The sequence below is a fragment of the Platalea leucorodia genome, assembly GCF_965183815.1.
Source record: "Platalea leucorodia genome assembly, chromosome: 4".
Lineage (NCBI taxonomy): Eukaryota > Metazoa > Chordata > Aves > Pelecaniformes > Threskiornithidae > Platalea > Platalea leucorodia.
In genome coordinates, this window is record NC_138826.1 from 15,364,326 (window position 1) to 15,386,858 (window position 22,533).

Sequence of the window (22,533 nt, forward strand, 5' to 3'; positions counted from 1 at the left end):
TCCCCCATTCAGCTGATCGCACCCGCTTACTGTGATCCCCGCTTGGCCTCCTCCCCAGTGCACCCACAGAGCCCCACGCCCAAACCGCCCACCCGGGCCTGCGGCACAGCGGGCAGCCTGACACGCAGGGCGTGCTGAAATGGCGGCAGCGGCACCAGGCTGGACTCGAGGCGCCCGGCGGGCAGCCACGTGTCGGTGCCAGCCCCGTCGGGAGACGGGAGCAGCCTGGAGAAGAGGATCTCCCACCACGGCCGGGTCCCAGCGTGTCCCGTGTTTCTGGGGCAGTGGCAGAGGCTTTCTACACCACCGCGCGCCGGGCAGCCTCCATGCCGGATTGGCATGACGGGGTTTATCAGATGCTCAGATAACACATTAAGAAAAGCCAGAAAAAAATAATCGACTTGGCAGCTTATCTCCTACCCTGGCGTTTTTCAATCAGGGCAGTACTTGGGGCGCACCTAAGCCCGCTGGATCAGCTCAACTGCCTGCCGCTGGCGTGGGCCGGCAGATGTTAACCCATTGCACGTGCACCCTGCTTGCTCCTCTCTCCGGAGGCAGCCAGTTCACCAGCCTCTGGGTGAGGAGCAGTGAGCCAAGCCTGCCTGCTGGGGCTGCTGATGCCTCAGATGAGACCTCCAGCCTCCCATGCCTCTCCAGCCCCTCCCCAGGCTCTGCTGCAGCCCAACATGACGTCTTTGGTCTGGTTATCATTTGAAGGGAGGTTGTAAACATGCTGGAGCACTGACATTTCGGCCATGCACAGCTATTAAAGGAGCTTTATTCCTGTTCCCAGCTAGCCCTGAAATTAGAGGCACAGCAGGGGGAAGGCTGAGAGTGCACTGAAGCATGGGACAAGCCCAAATCAGGTGTGACTCATCACTGGAGACCAATTAACACTTGCAGCTCTTCCCAAACAGGGATGAGTCCGGCTCTGACTCCTGGCAATGAGCTTTCCTTCCTGTTGTGGCAATGGGAAATGGAGGCAGGGCTGGCCGTAGCCACCCATGGGGACTTGCTGGCCGCAGCGTGGCTGCGACCCCTCTGCTCCCCAGCGAGACCAAGGCAGGCTAGGGAGTTATGGTGGTTTTGGAGAGCACAGGCAGGCACCAGCTGCAGCAACCATTTCCCGACACTAGAGCGACGTGAGCTGTTGAGATGACTTGAATCCTCCAGGGGAGATTCCAGCTACAACCTAGAAACCTAGAAACCCCGCTGAGCTAAACTGTCAGCTGGCGTAAATCCATGTCGATCTGAAGAGGGAATCCACTGCTATAAGCTCGGGGGGGGAGGTCTGGCTTGAGGATGGTGCCCGCCAACTTGCCAATCCTCCAAGCCCGGAGCAACCCTCTTCCTCTGGCCAAGAGCCACGAGCTGCACCACGTCCTGCTCCCCAGGGCAGGGCGAGAGCTGGCACGAGATGGCAATAGCCCTTCAGAGGGTCCCCCTGCTCCATCGCCCCTCTGGTATGGCTGGGGACAGGAAAAAGAGAGTGAAAAAAACACTGAGGCTTTCCCACCATTGGTCCCAAACTTGGCTTCAGGTGTCCTGGCATCGCTGGCCCTGCCCTGCCAGGACCCCCAGCACTGCAAACGCAGAAAGGGTCAACAGCGGGACCGTGGCTGCAATGTGCAGGGGAAAAGCAGTTTTAGGGTCCTGTGGCACATCATGTTACAAGCATCGCCATGCTCCTGAGCGTGCCAGAGGCACCTTGGACCCAAATACAGCCCAGGCTGCTACAGGTACCTTTCTGAAAGTGCTCAAAGGAGTTTTGGATGTAGGGTAAGAGCAGCTTGAGTTAAGGAGCTTAAGAAAAGCAGAGAGCAGAGATGTCTCCTTGTGGCTTCTTCCCACTCCCAACAGGAGTGACATCTGTTTTGTTTCATGTGCTCATCTATTCTTTTAATTGTGCATTAACAAGAGATCTAATAATGCCCAGGGAACAGATACACAAGTTTGAACACATTTTCCCACTTTCTGCTGACCTATTAATTATTTCAGAGCTCTTGTGCAGCTTTTTAGCTGTACCTACATGTGGTTGGAGACATTATCCTCTGCCTGTTGCAGCTTGGGCAGAAGCAAACCTGCTGTGTCTCCACTTGGGCATGCGGCTGATGCGGGGATGCTGTTGCCCTCGGGGATCTGACATGTATCCCTGGCTGGAGGGACAAGCGCAGACCATCTGCTGGGCCATGGGGCTCTCCGAGCAGCCACGTCATGTGGCTGGTTAGAAACATGCTTGTCCCACTGAGGAATATTCATCAGCAAGCAGAGAGTCTGGACGCAGCTAGTTGAGGGTGGGGACTTTAGCCCAGGACTTGGGCTAAACTCTGGGGCTCCTTCCTCCTCCAAAACCAGGCTGCCGCAAACTCAAGCTGCTCTTCTTTGGGGTGGGAGAGGCCTCGTGGCACACGCAGGTTAGCATCATGCAAACACTGCCTGGCCAAGACGACAAACAGCACCCATGGGTAAAGGAAGGGCCACCCAGTGTCATCCCCCCAGTCTCCCCAATGGGACGAGAGTCACCGTGAGCACAGCACTGTCACCTCCCTTTGTCACTTGCCTCAGGACCATTCACAGCCCCAAGAGCCTCTTGGGGAAGGCTGTATGGGATGCCCAAGGGTTTCAGGGCTCATGCCAGCCCTCGCAAAGCCTCACGGCTCTTCCTCCTTCTCCTGGCCCCTGTGCTGATGCTCACCCTGGTGCCCGGTCAGACACAGAGCCTGCACCTTTGCCTTTCAAGGCAGACACGAGACCCACATACCAGCCCTGCCCAGAGAAGCAGACACCCAGAGACCAGCCAAAGCAGAACCCACAGCTGTTTTTTAAAAATCACTGTGTTTTATTTTTCAACCCTCCTCTCTGTCATTTGCAGTGTTGCTGTTCAGAGGCCAAGTTAATGCCCTGATGGCTTTGTGACTCCTGTGTCTCCTTCCCCCTGTCCAAGGGGGCCCAGAGTTGACTGTCCCCCAAGGTCCTTGGTCCTCCTATGGGGACAGTGAGATGCAGGACAAGGGTGATGGCTGGCTCTCGTGCTCAGAGGAATGGGTAGATTGCAAAAATTAGAGCTTAAAAACAATTAGCTATTTCTCTCCTGGATTGTGGCAATCGCAAAATGAATAAAACCTGAACCTGAGAGCAAGGAAAGCATGGTCCAAGCATTGGTCCCTGGACTTTGGCGTGCTCTCTGTGCAGAGGGGACAGGTTCCTTCCAGCCTGGCAAGGCGTGATCCAGCTCTTGGTAAGAGGCCACTGTGGTGGTTTAAGGCAGCAACGTGGTTTGGTTCCTGGTACGATGGCAGAGCGCCTGCTTTCGGAGGTAGGACTGTGCTCTGAGCCCCAAGGGAGAGAGCCTGATGCCTTGTGGGGCCAAGCCCAGTGACCACGCGAGGCTCAGACAGGCTGGGCAGATCCTCCTGCGCAGGGCAGGAGGAAGGCACGGGAAGCGCAGCCATCACCCAGGGCAAGAGGGACATGGGGAGGCAGCGACATGGCCAGTAGCAGATGGGGGAAGGCTCAGGACAAGCCAAAGTGCTGCAAGCTGGGCACGCAGAGCCAGATCCTGCCTCTCCAGGGGAAGGAGGCAGCAGAGACGGTGCTGGACTGGGGGGCAGATCTGGCTGGACCATGCCTCTGAGCCCTGCTCAGGGAACGGTGGGCTGGTGGTGGCAAGGGGCCGGAGGGGTGCGATGGCTCCCGAGGTAGTCTCTGTTCACAGTCCCTTGTTAAAATAGACATACGGCACTTTGTCCCCGTGCTTGGCCATGATGCTGTCACGCAGCTCCGGCTCGAGGTCAGCCACCGCAAGGGAGCTGTGGGGAGAGAGAAAAGACACTGAGACCCACAATCCTCCTCCCTGACCAGTGGTCAGGCCACCCTCCCTTTCCATTGCTATTTGAGGTCCCCTAAAGTCCCTGGGATCTTGCAGGCTCACATCAAGACCCACTGACCATCCCTGGCATCCACTGCTCCCAGTAACGGGGGGCAGAGAGCTGCCCATGGGGCTGGGGGTCCCATTGCTCCCAGCACAGAGCTCGCAGAGCAGGGGAGGCACACACTCTACTACTGCCTGGGGCACCAGCGTGTACAGACAGGCGCTGCCTCAGGTCGAAGGGTGGGTGCCTGTCATGCTTCTCCTAGGATGGGCAGAGAAGAGCAAGGGGGGAGGAAGGCTCCCAAGGTCCCGCACAGGAGGGGGAAATAGCAGGACAGGTACCATCTCTGCGGGAAGAGGGCGCAGGCTGCCGGCACCATGAACAAGAGGCTGTGGGACAGAGAAGAGCTGAGCGTTAGTGTTGGGGATCGCAGTTCGTTTGCCCCCCGGCTGCAGGGATCTCAGCCCAAGAGGTGCTGCTCACGCCCCACAACTCCCAATAACTGGGGAAAGCCCAGGCTGAAAGGGAAGCAGCTTTGCAATCCCCTGCTGGGAAAGAGGCCTTTTTTTCTGGGGTGATTTCAGGCACCCCTCAGAGCCACACTCTGGGCACCCACGGGCTTTCGAGCAGCGAGATACTTACAAGCCCCCGCACAGCAGCACCTGCAGAGGCCCATGGAGAACCCGGATCCGCTGCAAGGGAAGAGTCATGAGTGAGTTCCCAGCCTTACCACAAGCCCCACTCACGGTGTGGGGAGACTTCTCCCCTCCACAAGGCTGAATGCCCAACACCTCCGGGGTGCCACTGACCCCTGCCACCCTCCTGCAGCCTCTCCATGTCACCTGAGAGACCTTTGGTGTACCGGTGACTCAAATAGGGGGCAAAGCAAGCCGGGCTCTGCACCCCCCCATTTCATTCCCAGCATCTTGGCAGCTGGGGAGCAGGGCTGGGGCACCACAGGACCCACTGGAAAACCGTGGCAGGAGAAACATGGGCTCACCTGCATGAAGGGGAATTTCTCCAGCCGCTCCATGATGATGGGCAAAATGACTAGGTGCAGAAAGAAGAGGTCAGGGCCCCCCAACAAGCCAGCCCACATGGCTGCCCCAGCAGGACATTCCTCCTGGAGGCCATGGCAGCGGCTGGTTGTGTTGGGGGCTGCTGGGTGTTTGCTCACAGCAGGGATCTGGCATGGGACCCCCATCTATCCATTGTCCAGGCAGCATGGTCTGTACTCCTCGTGTTCCCATCCCTCCTGCCGGGCTTGCGGCACGGCAAGGGTCTCACAAGGGCAAGGGAATGTGGGGCTGTGGGGTGAGGAGTTGGGGCCAGAGAGTGTGAGAGGTATCCTCATGGGGCCTGACCGCCACGGGAGCACCCCACGTCCCCCACGAGCTGTGGGTTGGGATGGGGAGGGCTGGGAGCTCGGGGGGCTCTGATGGGAATGGCAGGATGGGGGGACCAGCTCCATCAGTGAGATGAGACCAAACGCCACCTGGGATGCAGGGCCACCCTCCCTCTTCTTCCCGGGGGAAACTGAGGCAGGGGAACATGACGTGGCAGGTCCTGGGGGAGCCCTGGTCTGGCCCCCAACCCTCCCACCCCGCACTCACTCATGCCCGGTGCCGCCATGGTGATCCTGGAAACCACAACCTGCGCGATGCCCTTCGCTGCCGCCCTCTGCAAGCAAGAGCAGTGGGTGAGCCCCCACCGCATCGTGCCCCGACCTCAACACCCATCCCGAGACTCACCCTGGAGTGGCCGAGCTCGTTGTTGTCCCCATCCGTCACTATCACCCCATTGATGATCTCCCTGGAGGGGACAGGCAGCAGTGAGTGGTGGCCAGGATGGCCAAGGAGTCTCGAGTAGGACACAGCAATGGGGTGAAGTGGTGCCAAGGGGTCCCCCATGCTGTGCTGGCACAGCAGCCCCGGCCGACACCAGTCCTGGCCCCAGGGCACAGGGCTCCACCGCCTCGGGATGCCACAGTCCCCAGCCCAGCCGATGCTGCCATCTTCAGGGCATGGCTGCAAACAGGGCCCGGCTGTTTGGGGGACAGACACCCGCCTGGGACCTGCAGCCAAACCAGGGGACAGTCCCCAGGCACAGCACCCCACCTCCCCGTGCCGTGACCCATGGGAGACCCCAAGCAGCAGGCACAGGTCTCCACACGGTCCCCATCTAGGGGGTCCCAGCGCCAGGACATCGTGGACTGGGGCTCTCCCATGACCACACGCAGAAGACCTTTGGGTCTGAGGGATCTTCCAGCCCAGACCCCAAAATGGCTATCCTCATCCCCAAATTCCCCTCCTCCTCCAAGGCTGAGCCACCCCATCCCGCACCCTCCACCAGAGACCTGGAACCGCAAATGTGCAGACCCCACATCAGCTCCCTCCCATCCTCCCACCCCCTCCGGCCCCCGGGACAGGGAACCGTGGCAGGACGCCCAGGTAGCCCGGGACCGCGGCTGCCACCAGCTCGCCTTCGGAGGGAGCTGGGTCCCTCGAGCGCCCTGGCCACACATGGCACTTACTGTTGCCGCATCATGGGGATATTGACACAGTTGGCAGCAGCCACGGCTGCAAAGGGGACCCAGCGGGCCAGCAAGGGGGGGGCTCGCTGCAGGAGACAGGCTGGCGTCAGGGCGGGAGGGCAGGATGCAGCCAGCTGCCCCAACCAGCCCCATCCCGGCGTACCTTCGTGTAGAGGTTGAGTCCCACTGCAGTGGCCAGGGCTGTACTGGTGGCCGTGACGTAAGCCACCCCCATTTGCCTGGACAGTGATTTGCAAAGAAAAGAAACACACCAACTCATCGATCCTGTTGCTTCAGTGCCCAAGATGGGGAACAGGGGGTCTTTATGGGGCATCGGGGGGCCCCGACATGGAGGGTCCCGGTCCCACGTGGGAGCACACTCACCTCAGTGAGATGGGGGAGGCAGCATTGCGGTTGGTGTAGTTGACGATGGCGTTGAAGGACTGGTTCACCCACTGCCAGAAAACCACGGCAGGCACCGTCCTGTGGAGGGAAGGGATCAGGAGAGCGCCCGAGGGCTGTCAGGGACACCTGGCCTGTGCCTGTGGCCAGGCTTGGGAGGGGGACAACCCAGATGGCCTCGATACCCTTGTGTCTCCCAGAGGAAACTGAGGCACTGTGGCAAAGCCACAAGCCAGTGGCAGAGCTGGGAAATGACTCCAGGAGTCCTGGCTGCCACGGGGCTTTGGGGAGCACAGGAGGGGGCCCAGCCCTGAGGGGTGCTTGGCCACGGGTGGGAGACTCAGCTCCCAGCAGGGCAGCAGCCACCCTGCTGGGCTGAGATAAGCCTTTGTCAATGGGAGCAGGAAGGAGGCGGCACATGGGGCTAGAGGCAGCTCTGGGGGTGACCAGGATGCGGCTCCTACTGAGGTGTGGCAGGAGGGGACACGGGGAGATGTGGGTCTGAGCAAGCTTTGGGATGCAGGAGGCTGAAGATGGGCTGGGAAGACCCATCAGCACTGAGAGTTCCCTCACCCAGGCTGGACCTCGCCAGCAACCAGCAAACCAGTCCGGCAAACAGGGGTGGGATGGGACGGGGATCCACTGGGAAAGGCAGTGTCTGTCCCACATGTCCTCTGTGCTGAGGACAGGATTGCTCACCCGCCCCCAGCAGCCATTCCAGAAGGAAAACGCAGGGAGCTGTCAGCATGGGCTGGGGATGCTGGAGCAGCCTGGCCTGGGGGCACGTTTGGTCCTCAGTTTTGGAGGCCGTTATGGTCCATGGCACAAGAGCAGCAGCCACACAGGACTTGGCCGCGTTAATCATTACAGGGGCTCCAGGAAGAGCTGAGCTGAGCTACACCGAGCTCAGGGTGAAGTGAGACTGTCCCCAGCCATGCCTGGGGCTGGGAGGATCCATGATGCTTCCACCACAGGCTGGGTGCTGGGGACAGGGCATGGGGACACAAGGGTTGGCCACAGCACAGAGGCAGGCACAGCAGCCATGGGCATCCCTCAGGCAGCAGCCAGCCCGAGAGGAGGCAGACCGGCTGTGCCCTGGCCCTCCGAGACCCCTCGAGGGGCTGGGGGCTGTCAGGGCTTCATCCCCATCCAGGCATCCCCAGGGGCTCACCGGTAGAACTGGAGCATGCAGCCGGTGAGGGCCATGCCCCCTGGCACCTGGAAGGACATCCTCCCGATGAGGTTCATCTTCTCACCACTGTCGGGGTGGAAGGCCGAGTCGTACAGCTTCTTGGCATAGAGCAGCTGCTCCTCGCTGCTTCCCGGCGGCACCAGCCCAGCCCTGCAAGCCCAGAGCCCGTCAGGGGGTGCCGCGCAGCCCCAGGCTCCAAACATGAAAGGCGGAGGAAACGTCTCCCACGAGGGAAACTTGTCCCAGCTTGATGCTCCCAGGAGAAGCCTGGGAAACTCCCCCAAAACTGCCTCCGACAGATGTTACGTTCCAGTGCTCCCACTGGGAAATGACTGCCTCCGTCCCCCCGCGGCCCCGCAGGGTGGTCAGGTATGGCCACGGGCACGGGGATGGCACCTGCCCCAGCTGCACCCGGGCCCCTCACCTGCAGCCTTCCACCAGGGCCTTGGCCTGGTCCAGCTCCTCCTCTGGCACCAGCACCGTCCGCGGGTCGGTGATGTTGAGGAAATGCTTCAGGCGCCCCATGAAGGTGCTCTGGTCCCAGCGCGGGGCATCGATGTTGAAGCCAAGGGGGACGGTGGCCATTTTGGCGCGGGTCTGGGCAGGGGGAGAAGGCAGCTTGGGAGGATCCTGTCGCGATTGCCCGTCGAGTGCAGGCCTGCCACGGCCACAGGAGCAGTTAACTGGGTGAGAGCGGTGGCAGGTTTATATTTAACGGGAAAGTTGGACTTTCAGCAGCCCTGAGCCCAGGAGCCTCCTGCACCCCTGCTGCTGGCTGAATGCTGCAGCAAGGCTGCTCCTTCACATGCCGCCCTGCCTGCATGGGGTCCCCCCACCTGCACTGCCCCCCCCCCAGCGCCTGGCACCCCCTCCTTGGGGTGGGACCGTGCTGTGCAGCACTGCGGGGCCCAGCTCGCCCCCTCCGCAGGGCTGTGCAGCACTGCCCTGTGAGCGCTCCCCGCCAGGGCATTACACTGCGCCCCCCACCCATGTGCACAGGGCACGGCACTGCATCCTTCTGTGTCCCCCAGTGGCACTGCATGCCCCCATGGCAGGGCACTGCACCCTCCCATGCCTGCGCTGCGTGCCCCCCAGCACACTGCCTGCACCCACTGTGGCAGTGCGCCCTCCTGGGCCTGCACTGCACAGCCCCACCGATAACCGCATCCCCGGTGGCACTGCACCGCGCTGTCCCATGGCACTGCATGGCACTGCACTGCACACCGCCCCCCGACACTGCACTGCACCGCACTGCACTGCACACTGCCCGTAGCGCTGCACACCGCCCCGCGGCACTGCACGGCATTGCACGGCACGGCATTGCACGGCACGGCATTGCACGGCACGGCATTGCATTGCACGGCACGGCACGGCACTGCACGCCCCCGCCCCGCCCCGCCCCGCGCGCCGTGGCGCGGCCCCACGTGGCCCTACCTGCAGTCCCCAGACCCCTCGCGCGCCGTCTCCCGCCCACGTGGCCCCCACCTGCCCCCGGGCTCCGCCGCGTGGCCGCCTTCAGCCAATCATAGAGGCCCGAGCGGCCGCGCCCATCTCCTCCCCCCGCCCCGGCAGCGTGGCCCCTTGTGCGCATGCGCCGGTTGAGGGGGCGGAGCTGGCCGCGGGCAGTGGCGCCGGGCTCCGCCCCTCCTGCCTGCCGTCGGCACGTTCCGTACGTACGGCGGGAAGCGCTGACGCTGTGCGTAGCGGCGGCGTGTGTGTGACGCAGTTGCCCATGGTAACCCCGGAGCCGCGCAGAGGATGGTGAGTGGGGCGGGGGGCCCGCCGGGACGGGGACGGGGCCCGGGGCGGGCGCGGGCCCGGCGGGCAGCGGAGGGCCGGCCGCGCCCACCGGAGGGGCCTGGCGGGCCGGGGGCGCCCAGCGCAGGGGAGCGTGGGGTAACGGGGGCCGGAGACGCCCGGCCGGGGGGCTGGCGGGCCTGGGAGCACCGGGACCGGGGGCGCCCACCCGGGGCGGTGTGGGGGCCTGGGGCACCGGGGGCCCGGTAGGGCAGGAGCATCCAGTCAGGCGTGGGGGCCTGGGTGTGTGGGGGTGCCGCTAGGGCTGGGGCGGGCTGAATTTGGGGCCTCCAGCCACGGGAGACCCTGGCGGGGGCGGGGGTCGGGGCAGGCGCTGGAGGCTATGGGGCACCCAGGGAGGGGGGGTTGAGTCGGGTCCTGGGAGGCTTAAGGATGCTACGGGGGGGCCCTTATTGGGATGGGGTCAGCCTGCCTGGAGTTGGTTCGGTCGGGGTGTGGAAGGCGTGATGGAGGGTTGGGTGCTGGGGAGGGCTGGGGAGCAGGATGGCCGTGGCCCACTTGGCCTGAGGAGGAAAGGAGCAATGGAGGAGGCTGGTGAGGATGGAGGACAGTGTTCAGGGACTGACTGTGGAGAGCCTGGGAGCATCTGCGACTGTGAAGGGACACTGGACAATCCAGGCAAGGTGGGAAGGGACCACCCTGGGGCTTGGATCCTGGCTACAGGAGTTGAGGGAGCTACGGGAGAGCTTGCTGAAGCAGAAGGGCTGGTTGTTGATAAACAGCCTTAGAAGGGGAGTTCAGTCATGGCAGAGAAAGCCTGTATGAAGGGGCTGGGTGTTCAGGGATGGACACGACTGAGGCACGGTGCTCAGGGGCTGAAAGAAACATGCCAACTGGGTGGGATGAGCGCTCTGGTGAGTCACTGGGAAAACCCAGTCAACATTGGCTGGCTAGCATAGTTTGCTGGGACATTGTGTGCTCTGGAGGTTTCTGTCAGGGGCTGGGGAGATGAGGGACAGTCTGGGCTGAAAAGAAGAGATAAAAATACACTGTGGGATGGGCTGGAAGTGGAGGTTTGATGCTGATGAGAGAGAGGGAGAGGACCTAGGGAGGAAAGAAGTGTTCAAGGGGCAAAATGAATTGTTTGAGGGGGAGCATTGTGGATTGAAGGGAGGAACTGGGGTCTTGGGTGCAGCAAAGGATCTGGTTAGGGTGGAGGGCAATGCTGGGAGATGGGCGGGGTGGTGAGGGTGTAGTGTAGTCTGAATCGAGGTTGGATGATGGACTGCAGTGTTGGAAATGACTTGGGTTTAGATGCCAGAGTAGTTGGGGTGGGACAAGTGGGATGCTGGCAGGGTCCAGCAAGGACTGGAAGGGAGGATTGGGGTTGCCAAGCGAGGGGTAGTAAGCGAGCTGTGGTAGGTGAGGGAGCTGCTGTTGAGGATGCAGCATATGCAGAGAGCACAGACAGAAGGAAATAGCAATAAGGAAAGAACTTTCCCAAGAGCAAAGCCGTGGTTTGTCCGGGAGCCCTCCAGACCCAAGCTGGATTCATGCAAGTGGACAGCATGGGAGGAGGCGTAAGCAAGAGCAGCAAAGGCAGCTTCACTGGGTTAATTCTGGCTGCGTTCCCCACCTGCTGGGCCACAGAGAAAGAGATTGAGATAAGGTCTGTGGGATCTGCTGTATTTTAGATCAGTTGATGATGGAGCATGTCACACCAGACACCGAAGCCATCACAGAATGGACATCTGCTGTAAAGATGAGGGCAGCTGCCTCCAGCAGTGCCGTGCTTTGTGGGACACATTTGGCCTGCAGCTGCTGCTAGCCAAATCTGCTCTTCTGCCTTGTGATGTCCAGATAAGCTGGTGTAGTCTGGGATCTGTCTGCTGTTATCCGAGCGCTTTGTCTGTGGAGAGGGCGGACTCGGTGTTTTCCAGTGTTGGTGTTACTTGATACAATATTTTACTGCCTCTTTGTCTATTTTCCATTTCTGGGAGTTGTTTTTTGAATTGCAGCCTCTCGGGCAGGGTGAGTGGTGCTTCGGGGTGCCTGGTGGACTGGCTGGGCTGGGCAGAGGACTGCAGAGCTCTGTACTCTCTCTGGATTCTCAACTATCACTAAAACAGAATAATCTTTAGTGGTAGAAATTCTCTGAAACACCAGCAAATCTATCCAAAGCAGCTATGGCAGCCTGGGGGTGTGGGTCAGCAGTCAGAAATGATCCAGACAGCTTGATGTAACAATTCACTGCTTGTCATCTGAGCAGTGGTAGCTGCCCGTGAGCATGTTTCTGGCATGTCATGATTGCATTGGGAAGTACTTAAACCCCCTTCAATGACTTCTTGCTCCGACTCCGGTGATAAGAGGGTTAATGCTGAGGTTTAAATTATTTCAGTGTTCATCCAAGTGAGTAAGTACAGAGGGGAAGTGTCTCCTTCTGCAGCACATACCAGCCTTTCTCACAGCTGTGGGGCAGGGGTGGTGGAAGGTCATAGGTGGAGCATGGAGGGAAAGATGAACCATAAAACTGCATAGCATGAGGGATGCGTAGCGCTGAAGCCTTTGGCGCCGTTAAGCAGCATCTGTGGTGGGCGCACAGCAAGGGCGAAGGGAGGCTGCTACATGAAAGGATACGCAGCTTTCCAAAGTTTAGGAAATGCTGTGTGAAGCAGAGCTTTGTGGCTTCCTCGTCACTATAATAACAATCTTTACCGAGTGAGATGGTATGTTATTGATAGATGGTGGGGCTAGAGGATGGACGATGTTTTTCTAAAACCGTTGACTGAAGATGACATCATCGTGTCAAAACCGGGGTTGTCAAAGCGTGGCCCCATTTTACAGCTGAGGAAACTGAGTCATGGAGGGTCTAGCTGACACTAGGCAGATCTGGAGGAGAGGATGAATTACTAGCATAGCTAAACACAGTCAGGCATCTTTCTCCTGGTCTTGAACTCATGTTTCTAGCAAAAACATCATCTATCTGTTGCCTGCTGTAGGTGTACCTACTACCCAGAATTTCTTTCTTTTGTCCCTTGTTCCTTGGCAGTAAGGCTCTATTTAAAATGGCCCCATTAAAAAAATAAATGCTTTCAAGAGCTTTAATAGTGCCTCGCTGCTTTGGTTTCCCAGTACAGTTCCATGTCATGGTTTTGGTTTATTTTACTGATTGCTGAGATGTTGATATGAGAAACTACCTGCAGATAGGACAGTATACCAGCAACGGGCCCAGGCTTTCAAGTTCTGAAACCAGACAAAGACTGATGACATTGTCCGGTACTGGGCATCAGCTCTTCTCTGCGCAGGGCATAACGCTTACTCCAAACTTGCTAAAACCAGAGGAGTTTGATTTTAATTACAAAAAGAGGATTCGTGCTGGTATTGGTTAATATACCAAACCAGAAATTGCTGTGCGACCTCTTTGACAGAAAACTATGTTAGTAGGTTTGAGCTAGAAAAACTCTGTAGGTGACTTGACACCATTAAATTTTGGATTTCAATGCAGGAAAGAAAGTCTGCATTGAATGACACCATATGGTGGAGACATGCAGCAAGCAAATTATTTTTTTGGGAGTTTTGCCAGAGTAAGAAGTATTGAATAAACTGTGCTCAATAGATTAATTTACTTCGGTTGTATTTTGAAAAAGACTGGGTGATTTTATGACCATTAGTGACATTTGCAGTTCTGCAGCCGAAGATAAAGGTAATCAAACGTCATTCTTCAGGGCACCAGCTAATCAGTGCAGTTGTCAGGAAGGACTCCCCTCCTCCAGCTCTGTGTGCACAAGATTGCACCCTGGACGACAAATGTAGCCTCAAATATCCACTGCTGAAGGCAGGATATTTGGCTCAACTAAGCCCCTCGCCCTCCCCCACGTCAGCTTCTCCTGCGTGACTTTCTGAAACCATCACGTGCACCCTCTATCTTTAACTTACTCTCTAAAACCAGTGAACTGCTACCATATTGCTTAATTAAAAACAAATTGTGGGCCAGAGCTGCGCTAGCTGCTGTGCAGGCAGAACACGGGCGATGTTCCCTACGCTGTGGAAATACAATCTGTCTGAGGTGGGAGATAACCAAGCGATACGAGTAAGGAGAGCCCAAGACAGGTTCGAACTTGGCATGTTCGACGCCTAAACCTCATCAAGGATTGTAGGTGTGGCAGAGAAGGAATTAGCAGGAGAATCGCGAGGTGGTTTTATGGATATTTTGCAAAGTTTCTCCCACGGTTGTAGGAAAGGCACAACAGTTTGAGACTAGAGCTCGGCAGTGCTGGGGCTGGCATCACGAGCCACGGGGAGACAGGAGCTGTCACCTCCACGGCAAATGCACTTGGCTGGGAAGGGCCTTGAGGGCAAAGACAAGTGACTTGTGGTTGCAGCAGTGGCGAAGAGGGCATCTGCGCAGGGCTGTAGAGATGGGGAAGATGTGGTCGCAGCAGCAGGCCGAGGTGCTGAGCTTTGTGGCTGTATTGCATCTTGGCGAATTGATTTGATTCTAGCTAAATATCCACATCTAGTAGATAAGCAATTGCTGGTGACTGAGGGTGGTTTTATTTTAAATTCATTATCTGAGCTTTGTGGCTAATAAACAGAATACATTTACTTCTCTTTCCTAATAGGAATCAACTGTGCTCTGAAACGGCTTGTGGGCCATGCTTTATCCATGCCCTGTGTATCCAGCCCTCAGTACAAGGGGAAATTGTTCTCTCCATTATGGCTTTATATGGCCAATCTGATACAATATTTAAACAGATTATCTCAATGCTCTGTTTGTCCCAAACCAATTTTTGCTTTGGCCTATAAAGTGAATCTTCCTTTCAGCGGCTTCTGTGGTATAGGATGTAGTTACATGCATCAACTAGTTCAAAAGACCCATATACAGCGTGGATTTAAAGCTGAATAAACCCACAAAACCCTTAGCTAGGACTATAAATGTCACTGTATTTTTATATATGTCTATTTTTTTAAGAGAATGGGATTACTGCATGAAGCTATAACTGAAAGTCCTGTGATAATTCAGTGGGTATTTTAAACTTAGCAATGATATACTTTCATAAAACCACACATCCCTGTTTTCTGAAGGATGCTAATAAGATGGTTAGCTTTGCTTTCATGCTCGATGTGTTTATGAGTGCTCTTGCCCATTTAGTTGCATCTCTGAAGTTAATGCCCCACTCTGATTTCATAGTAATTGTCAGGAGTCTGTTTTTCTCTTTGTATGTCCCCACTCACTGTCTGGAAAATACAGTCTCCTTGTTGCTGACCCCATCAGTCTCTCTCCTCATGGTGCTTGTAAAGAAAACCCTCTCCACCAAGGACAAAGATGTTTTTAAACAAGCCAATCTGATATAAAACATAGTTTGCTTAACCCAGAGGTGACCAAGAAGCGGTTGCTGACTGACTGTGCCCAGCCTTGAGTTGCCGTGTATGGCTGCCCTTCTCCAAAGGCTGCCCGCGCTGCCACGCTGTGCTGTTCATTATCTGAGCAGCATCTGCAGTTCCCTTCTCTGTTACAGATGCCGCAGTCTGCTTAGTTTTGTGCAGATGACACACTGCCCTTACACTCCTGTGAGTTGTCTCTGCAGCTCCTCAGCCAGCTAACGTCTCCACTGTCCTGCTGGAGGCTTGTCCTGCTCCTTGCCCTGGGCGCCCCAGTGAGTGAGTACCGCTGGCCTGGCTGCCGTGCAGGCATCCTGGATGTCCTCCCTCCTCACTGCAGGCTGAGTCCCAGCATCGAGACATTTGTTTGCTGCCCTGCTTCAAAGGCCTACTCCTCTCCTCTTGCTTCTGAGCATCCTCTTTGCACCAAATTTTCCCATTTCGTGGCTTTCTACCTGACGTCTCCCATCAATAACAAGGGGTTGCTTTCTGACTCTTATAAGCCCAAGTTAGTTTCAGCATTGTGTTTGCGAGCCGAGAAGTGCTCATCCGTCAAGTGAGTGGGCAGTAAGGGTTGCTTGTCCCACATAGTGGTAGCATGCAGCAGGGAACTCGGCTGAGTTATTTTTTCCAGTCTACTAAGCTGTCAGGAAATGCTTTCTGTCTTCCTAGCCACTGTGCTTGTAAGACCAATTAAAAAAAAAAAATTAAAAACTTAGAAACCCATCTGTGCATGGCTTTCCTTAATCTTAAATCTTCACTAACTAGAGGGAGAATGCTGGATGCAAGTTTTAGACAATATTTACAAAACAGTAGCAATCGTAGTAACCAATACTATTATTTGGCTCTTGATTTAAGTTGCATATACAGACCATGTAACCTATGCTGGCAGCTACTGAAATAAAGTCCACTTCTCTATGTTGGCTTGCCTGTCTTCCAGCCTTTTAAATCAGCTTACTTTATACCTTAGAGAATACTTTTGTTTCTATATATATCCTCTCTTCTATTGGCTACCCCAGATAATCCTGTGATCAGCCATGCAGCAGTGTCACTTGAGTAGAATATGGAACGATGCTGATCGTTTTCTCGTAGGCTGTCATACTAGCCCAGAAATAGCATCCGTCTACAATGGGAGAAGCTCTATTAACATTTACAACTGTTCCTCTTCCCGACCCCTGAGAATTGCTCCGTGGTAGATAAGCAATACTTTGTGATGCATTTCTTTGCGCTCAGTATTTTGGAGTTGAATTCTGAAATATAAAGGCTCCTAATCCTGATTTGCTCTGGGATACACTGCTCTGCTCTTAGCAAGTGGTGCTGTGAATAGGATTAGCATTTCAACAGCTTCTTTTTTTAACTGCGAGCAATAAACTAAAATAATAGGGCCTGATTCAGAGCGCTCTTAAGTCGGCAGTAGTACTTTGGCTGGTGTGGGTTGGCTTTGGGTTGGGTCCATAAGAATTGGAAATTCAGTGTTTCCCTGGAAAGGAGGGAGAATGTGTGAATTTTAGAGTTCCTGCTCCCATGGGGTCTGTCCACACCAAGCTGAAATCCACAGATTTACAAGCCAACAAACACAACTGTAAATTTGACTACAGGTGAAAAGAAAATGTGGGTTGCTAGTCATGCAGTTAAAGCTTATGTTTTTTAATGATGTCAAGGGCACTTAGGACATGCATGTAAACAAGTAAGCATTAGAGGTATTTCTGTCGCTGTTCGTTTTTAATTCCCTCAGACGTGTGGAAGTACAGACCGTCATCGGGGCAGAGCGTGGGCTGGGCACTGCGGCCGGGGAGATGAGCTGTTGGGTTGGGAGGACTTGCAGCAACTGGCTGCACTGAACACAGCCCTTCAAATTCATTAGCTACGGGCCCATGGGCGAGAGCCAGCTGCGAGCATCTGGCCCTCAGGGCTCAGCACGTGATGTTACAGGCCTGTATGCTTTGACTAAAAGCAGCCTGGGGATTTACTGTGCCTGCGCCGTGCGGGCATGGCACCCTCTACCAAGCAGAGCCCATTCCTGATTAACAGCTCTTGAGCGGGGCCTGGATTCCCAGATTTTTATCTGCCTGTTTATGAAATAGGTGATACCCTGAGCCCGCTTATTGGGCTGTAAGACTGCAGTTTTGCTGTTCCTTGCACGAGCTCTGAATTTCTGAACCTCAGCTTTCCACAGTGCTTTTTAAAAGCACAGCAATAGTGGCAATCCTGCAACTTTCTACAGATATCCTTCAAACCCAATTTTACCAAGTTTCTTCTCTTCTCCCTGTTTCTCACACATCGTGCATGTATTTTGAGCTGTGTTTGGTAATTAAATGGAAAACCGATAAATTACTTGCAAATCAAAAATGCTTAGAGGAGTGGACTGAATCTCACGTGCATTTGAATCTCGGTGTGTTTTCATCCTGCGTTATTGAAAGCTTTGGCATGGCGACCTGTAGCGCCGTGTCCTTTCCAAAACGCTCCGCACCTCGGAGCGGTGTGGTGAGCGGTTGAAAGCGGCGGTTTCCAAATGGTTGAGGTGAGGCTCTCCAGGAGTCGGCAGAAGGGCACTGCTACAGACGGGGGATGCGTTGCAGCGGTGACAGTAGTACCGCGTTCTGCAGCTCTTTATCTTGAGGACAGGTTTCTGATTGCCGTGATCTGGAGGGGATCGGGAGCAACCTTCACGGCTCAAATAGTCCTTGGCTCCCAGCAGGAATATTTAGAGGGTGTAGTTCCTCATAGCAACAAAGCACTTCATGACATTTAACTGATTCACCCTTGCAGGTTGACAAGAAGGATTGTCTCCATTTTGTAAACAGGAGAATAAAAAAAGCTTGAGATGGGCCTGGGTTTGTGCTGATACCTGAACTTTGTTCCCAAGCTCTGGGTCTTAGTGGGCTGAAGAGAAACACCTCGCCGTTGTCCTTCAGGGAATGGGAATTGTCTGGGAGAGACCGAGCAGGAGTCCCGAGGGCTCCGGAAAGGGCTGTAGGTGTATTCCTGTCCCGGATTTGCTCAGGCAAATTAGTTGCAAGAGCATCTGTGTCCCCAGGCTGGGTCTCAGTGTGGTGTGCGCTGCTCAGGCTCCGAGGAGCAGTCCCTGCCAAGCAGGGGGGTGCAGAGCAGCGCGGCAACATGTCCAAGGACACCCAGGCAGTCGTGGACTCGCAGCCTGCTCCTGTGCCCTCGGCTGCAACTGTGGGGCCGGGCTGGGCAGCGAGAGGCAGGGGGAAGCAGGGTGATTTGTGTCTCTCTGTTATGTGCCAGGATCCAGAATATTTTTCCAGCCATTTTAGAGAGGTGCAGGTCTCTGAGCGGTGGCACTGACAAAAGCTTCGGTGTGCTGTTGTAACGTGTGCGGTTGTAAATGAGCTGACCTGCATATTCTGTTTCCTAATCCTGAGTGATACTGTCAGCTCAGAGAGCTGAGCCTGGCTAATGACTGAAATCCACTGTGCTTTTCTTAGCAAGCATGTGTGGTGATCTGAGATAGTTGTTAAGTGCTACATCCTGAGAATCAGAACTGCACGTGCCCCATGGGTCCAGCATGTTTTAGACAGATAAACGGGGTTTGAGATGATCGGGGAGTTACTATGAAAAGAACTGATGTCAGGTACACAGTAACCTGCAGTTAACTAGGAGGGAGATTAAATTAATGGGGTTTTCCCTCTGATAAAGATAATGAAGAGCTTGCAAGGACTTGGTGTGCAGCTCCTACACGTGATATCCGTAGGCACTGTCTTCCTGGCACAGGCAATGCCAAACAGCTGTGTGACAAGAGCAATGCAGCCAGTGGTGCACCCCACTGAGTGACATTTGTGCTGTCTGAGACCTCGTCGATACTCTCTGAGATGAAGGAAAATTGGGGCGAGGGAGAGGAGTAGAAGAGGAAATAGGAATAGGGACTGGAGGAAGGGGTTCAAGGTGTCCTGGGATCCGCTGCCATACAGAACCCATTTCAAGGGAGGAGGGCATGGCATGGTAGGGGGAGAGAGTCAGAGGGGAAATAACAGCTACGATCTGTCTTGCGGATTTAGGGTTTACTGTCAATCCTGCGTAAACTGAAAAGCGCCCCTGACCAGGAGGTGAGAATCCTCCTCTTGGGACTGGATAATGCAGGCAAGACCACACTCCTGAAACAGCTGGCATCTGAGGACATCAGCCACATCACGCCAACACAGGTGAGGAAGGCCTTTCCTTGCCCAAGGCAGTTCTTGTGGTCCCACCTGCCTTGTGATACAAGCACTAAGGATTCAGCAGAGCATTTCAGTAAAAGGGGGAGCAACTGGAGCCTGGTGCACCATTAAGTTTGCGTGTTGTCTGCATAAGAGGAGGCTCCCCGAAGGAGCCAGAGAGCGTCAGGCCAGATATGTCAGGTAGTACGAAAGTGGATGAATGCCATGGAGTTCTGCAGAAGGCTTTTGGGTCATGCTAGGGTTGCATGGATGAGACTTTGTTCCTGTTGTCCTTGCCAAACAGGGGACACATACAGGGGATGATGCAGCAATGTCTCCTTGCATCTTTCACCCAGCCAGCTCCAAGGGTCTTGCATATTCCAGCACTCCCTCTCTGATGCCTCTAGTCCTCTTTCTTTGAGCCTCAGGCTTGGGGTGAGGGATGTCTCCCATCAGAAACACTGCAGCATCGCTCCTGTGTTGACCAGAGGAGGTTGCTAGAGAGCTACGGGAGATGCTTCCCCCCACCCCGCAGCTGCCTCCCAAAGCTCCCAGCCCCTACACCCCGATTCCAAGCCCCAGACCCCTGGGTGGTGTGGCAGCATGTTGCTAGCCCACACCACATCCTGTTTTTCTACTTGAATGCCCTTTCAATTGGTGCTCTAATTGATGAAATGGATCCTTCAGATGTGCAGCTGTTGCTCTTTTAAGCCCGGCATTAGCTGTGTTGTGTCGAATTGAGCTGAGACCTCTGACTTCGTGTTAGCTGGGACTCTCTACTCAGCTTTCACTAGCTCAGTCCTGCTTCTCACAGCGCCCTTGTTTCTTCCTTATCTGCAGCTCTCCCACCTCTTCCTGCAGCCACCCTGCTGAGCCCTCCCAGGGCACTAACTGCATCATATGTCTCCGTAGCCATGACAGCATCAACCCTTGACCCAAGAACACTGGCAAACTGATGGTTTGACAGCTGTGTTCACTTTCACCAGCACCTCTCCCACAGCCGATCCATCTTTGTGGCTGCCCAGCCCATCTCACTGCATGTTGCAGGCATGGGATATATAAGGTGTTAATGTCTGCTTATGCACGTGATCCAGGCATTCAATTTTATGCTCTGTGTGGCTTTGTTTCTGCTCTTTCCAGGGCTTTAACATCAAAAGCGTACAGTCTCAAGGCTTCAAGCTGAATGTATGGGACATAGGTGGACAGAGGAAGATCAGGCCGTACTGGAGGAACTATTTTGAAAACACTGATATCCTTGTGAGTATTGGCTGCAGTTGAATGCTGTGTTCATGCAATGGCTTTCCAAGGTCTCAGCCAGAAATTTAGGAACAAGTAATGTAATGTCCCAGTCCTCAGCAACACCCTTGCCATTGTAACAGGAGTTATTCTGAGTGAAATGGCAAGATTGTTAGGGTGCAGGAAGAAAAATACAGTGTGATGTTTGGAGAAATCATTCAGTTGTATGTTTTTACTTTTACAGGATAGTGCTGGTTATAGCCAGTTCCTTTCCTCTCATCTCAGTCTCCTTCAAATGAAAGAGCATTAATAACTTGTAGTTTACCCATCTATAGCTCCTTTCACTGGAGACTCTGAAGGCCTGTCATGGGCATTAGTGACTTAAGCTGATGTGTAGAGGTGGGTCAGTATGGTGCCTTTGTTTTCTAGTTGGGGAAAGTGAGGCACGGCGGAATTAAATGCTATGTCTGGCATCAGATAGGAAAGCTTCTGGCTGAGGGGCACAGAGAGACTCCTTGTCTTCTCTTTTGCTCCTTTAATCATAAGACTGTCCTTTAATGTTTTTGACAACTTAGCTGTGATTACCTTACAATTAGCTACAGATGACTACAATTATATTTACAGTGCAGGACCTTTGTGTTTCCATGCCGGAGCACGTTACCCTGGGACCCTCTGAGCGCTGTCCTGACTAGTTTCAAAGATCACCTCTAACATGCAGCCACGTGTGCCAGGATGAAGGCAAGCTGGGGGCTCCAGGGCTCTCCCCACCCCAAGTAACATTGCCTGTGGGAACAGAGAAAAGGCTATTCTAAGCAAGGTCTGCAGGGCTCCCATGGGAAAGCGGGAAACTCTCTTGGAAAGACGCCCTTCCTCCCTCCTGTCACACACACATACTCAGTAATGTGTCAGGAGCTTCAGTGCACTTCCATAGAAGGATCAGTGCAACTAGGAACAGGACTGTCTACTCCAAGGCTCATGTCAGGGTCCTGAAGGGCCTGGCTGCGCCTGCAGGTTTAGAAAACATTGTCCAAATGAAGCTGACATTTAAATGGGTCTAATAAACCTCAATAATCTCTTTTGCAGATCCGCCTTTTTCAGCCTTAATTTGGAATCTGATGTTTGAGGGTAGCCACCACAGCATAAACCTGGTTGTTTGCTTTTGCAAAGAGTAATGGTGAGGTCTTCCTAGGGGAAAGATCCAGGTTTGAGAAACTAGCAGGACACACTTTGTGTGCTCCTCTGTGGCCATCGAGAAGGGGGATCTGGCATGGCTGTGAGGTGATTGTGCCCATTGAGTCCAAGCTCTGCAGCTGTGTGTGGTGGGGAGGTGGTAGGTGTGCAGATCAAAGTCAACACTGCAGAGCAGCAGCTAGGGGATCTTTGCCTGCTATGGCAGGTGCTCAGGCTGCAGAGACTGTGCAACCACAAAACAATACCTGGAAGGTTCTGCTGGCAAAGGCAACGAGCTACGCTGGCCTGTGGGCTTCCCCCCTTCCCAGTGTGTGCTGCATGGGAGGTGCAGAAATAAAGGTGAATTTGAAGACTGAAGGAGATGAAAGCAGTTGTTTTCCCTGCCGTCCTCCCACCCCAGTTAAAGCAATGTACAGAGAAAACCTTTCTTTTCATATGAGTAAGAAAATGGGTAGATAGAAGCAGAATCAGTTTGGAGGAAGCAGTGGTGTGAATTCAGAGGGAATAACTGGTGCGCACATAGACCTGAGCTCCCCTGCCAGCACTCCATGCTGACACCCAGTCCTGGACTGGGAGCTGTCGGCGCGTTACTGCAGTGCTTTGCTATGTCCACACACACCAAAACTGGAATCAAGTATATGCTGTTGACTTTCTCTTCTGCCAGCCCTCACCCCCATTTTAGCCAGTAATTTTACCCTCTAACTAACCTGGTGCAGGTTGTGCCTCTGTAAACTGAGCCAACTTATTCCTCATGTTTTGTCTTCATCCAGTCCCACCACTTGCAATTTCTGCCCAACCCACTTACTC

General features: G+C 54.9%; 2 protein-coding genes across 2 annotated transcripts in view; one reads left to right on the forward strand and one right to left on the reverse strand.

The window, feature by feature from the left end:
- Nucleotides 1–3,536: 3,536 nt before the first annotated feature.
- On the reverse strand, nt 3,537–9,470 carry SFXN2 (sideroflexin 2). The gene is made up of 12 exons (XM_082308849.1): nt 9,434–9,470; nt 8,424–8,682; nt 7,979–8,149; nt 6,790–6,888; nt 6,569–6,644; nt 6,406–6,491; nt 5,624–5,684; nt 5,486–5,552; nt 4,873–4,922; nt 4,515–4,564; nt 4,214–4,261; nt 3,537–3,809 (listed from the first exon to the last, which is right to left on the reverse strand). Exons 2-12 carry the CDS (start codon nt 8,582–8,584, stop codon nt 3,710–3,712), a joined length of 969 nt encoding a protein of 322 aa, XP_082164975.1. The 5' UTR covers nt 8,585–8,682; nt 9,434–9,470; the 3' UTR covers nt 3,537–3,709.
- Nucleotides 9,471–9,656: 186 nt separating this feature from the next.
- Nucleotides 9,657–22,533, forward strand: part of ARL3 (ARF like GTPase 3) — a 31,540-nt gene continuing 18,663 nt past the window's right edge. Inside the window, exons 1-3 of the mRNA XM_082309828.1 lie at nt 9,657–9,760; nt 19,162–19,305; nt 20,440–20,556. Of these exons, the coding sequence (XP_082165954.1) occupies nt 9,758–9,760; nt 19,162–19,305; nt 20,440–20,556 (264 nt within the window). The 5' untranslated portion in view covers nt 9,657–9,757. The remainder of the gene's footprint in view (nt 9,761–19,161; nt 19,306–20,439; nt 20,557–22,533) is intronic.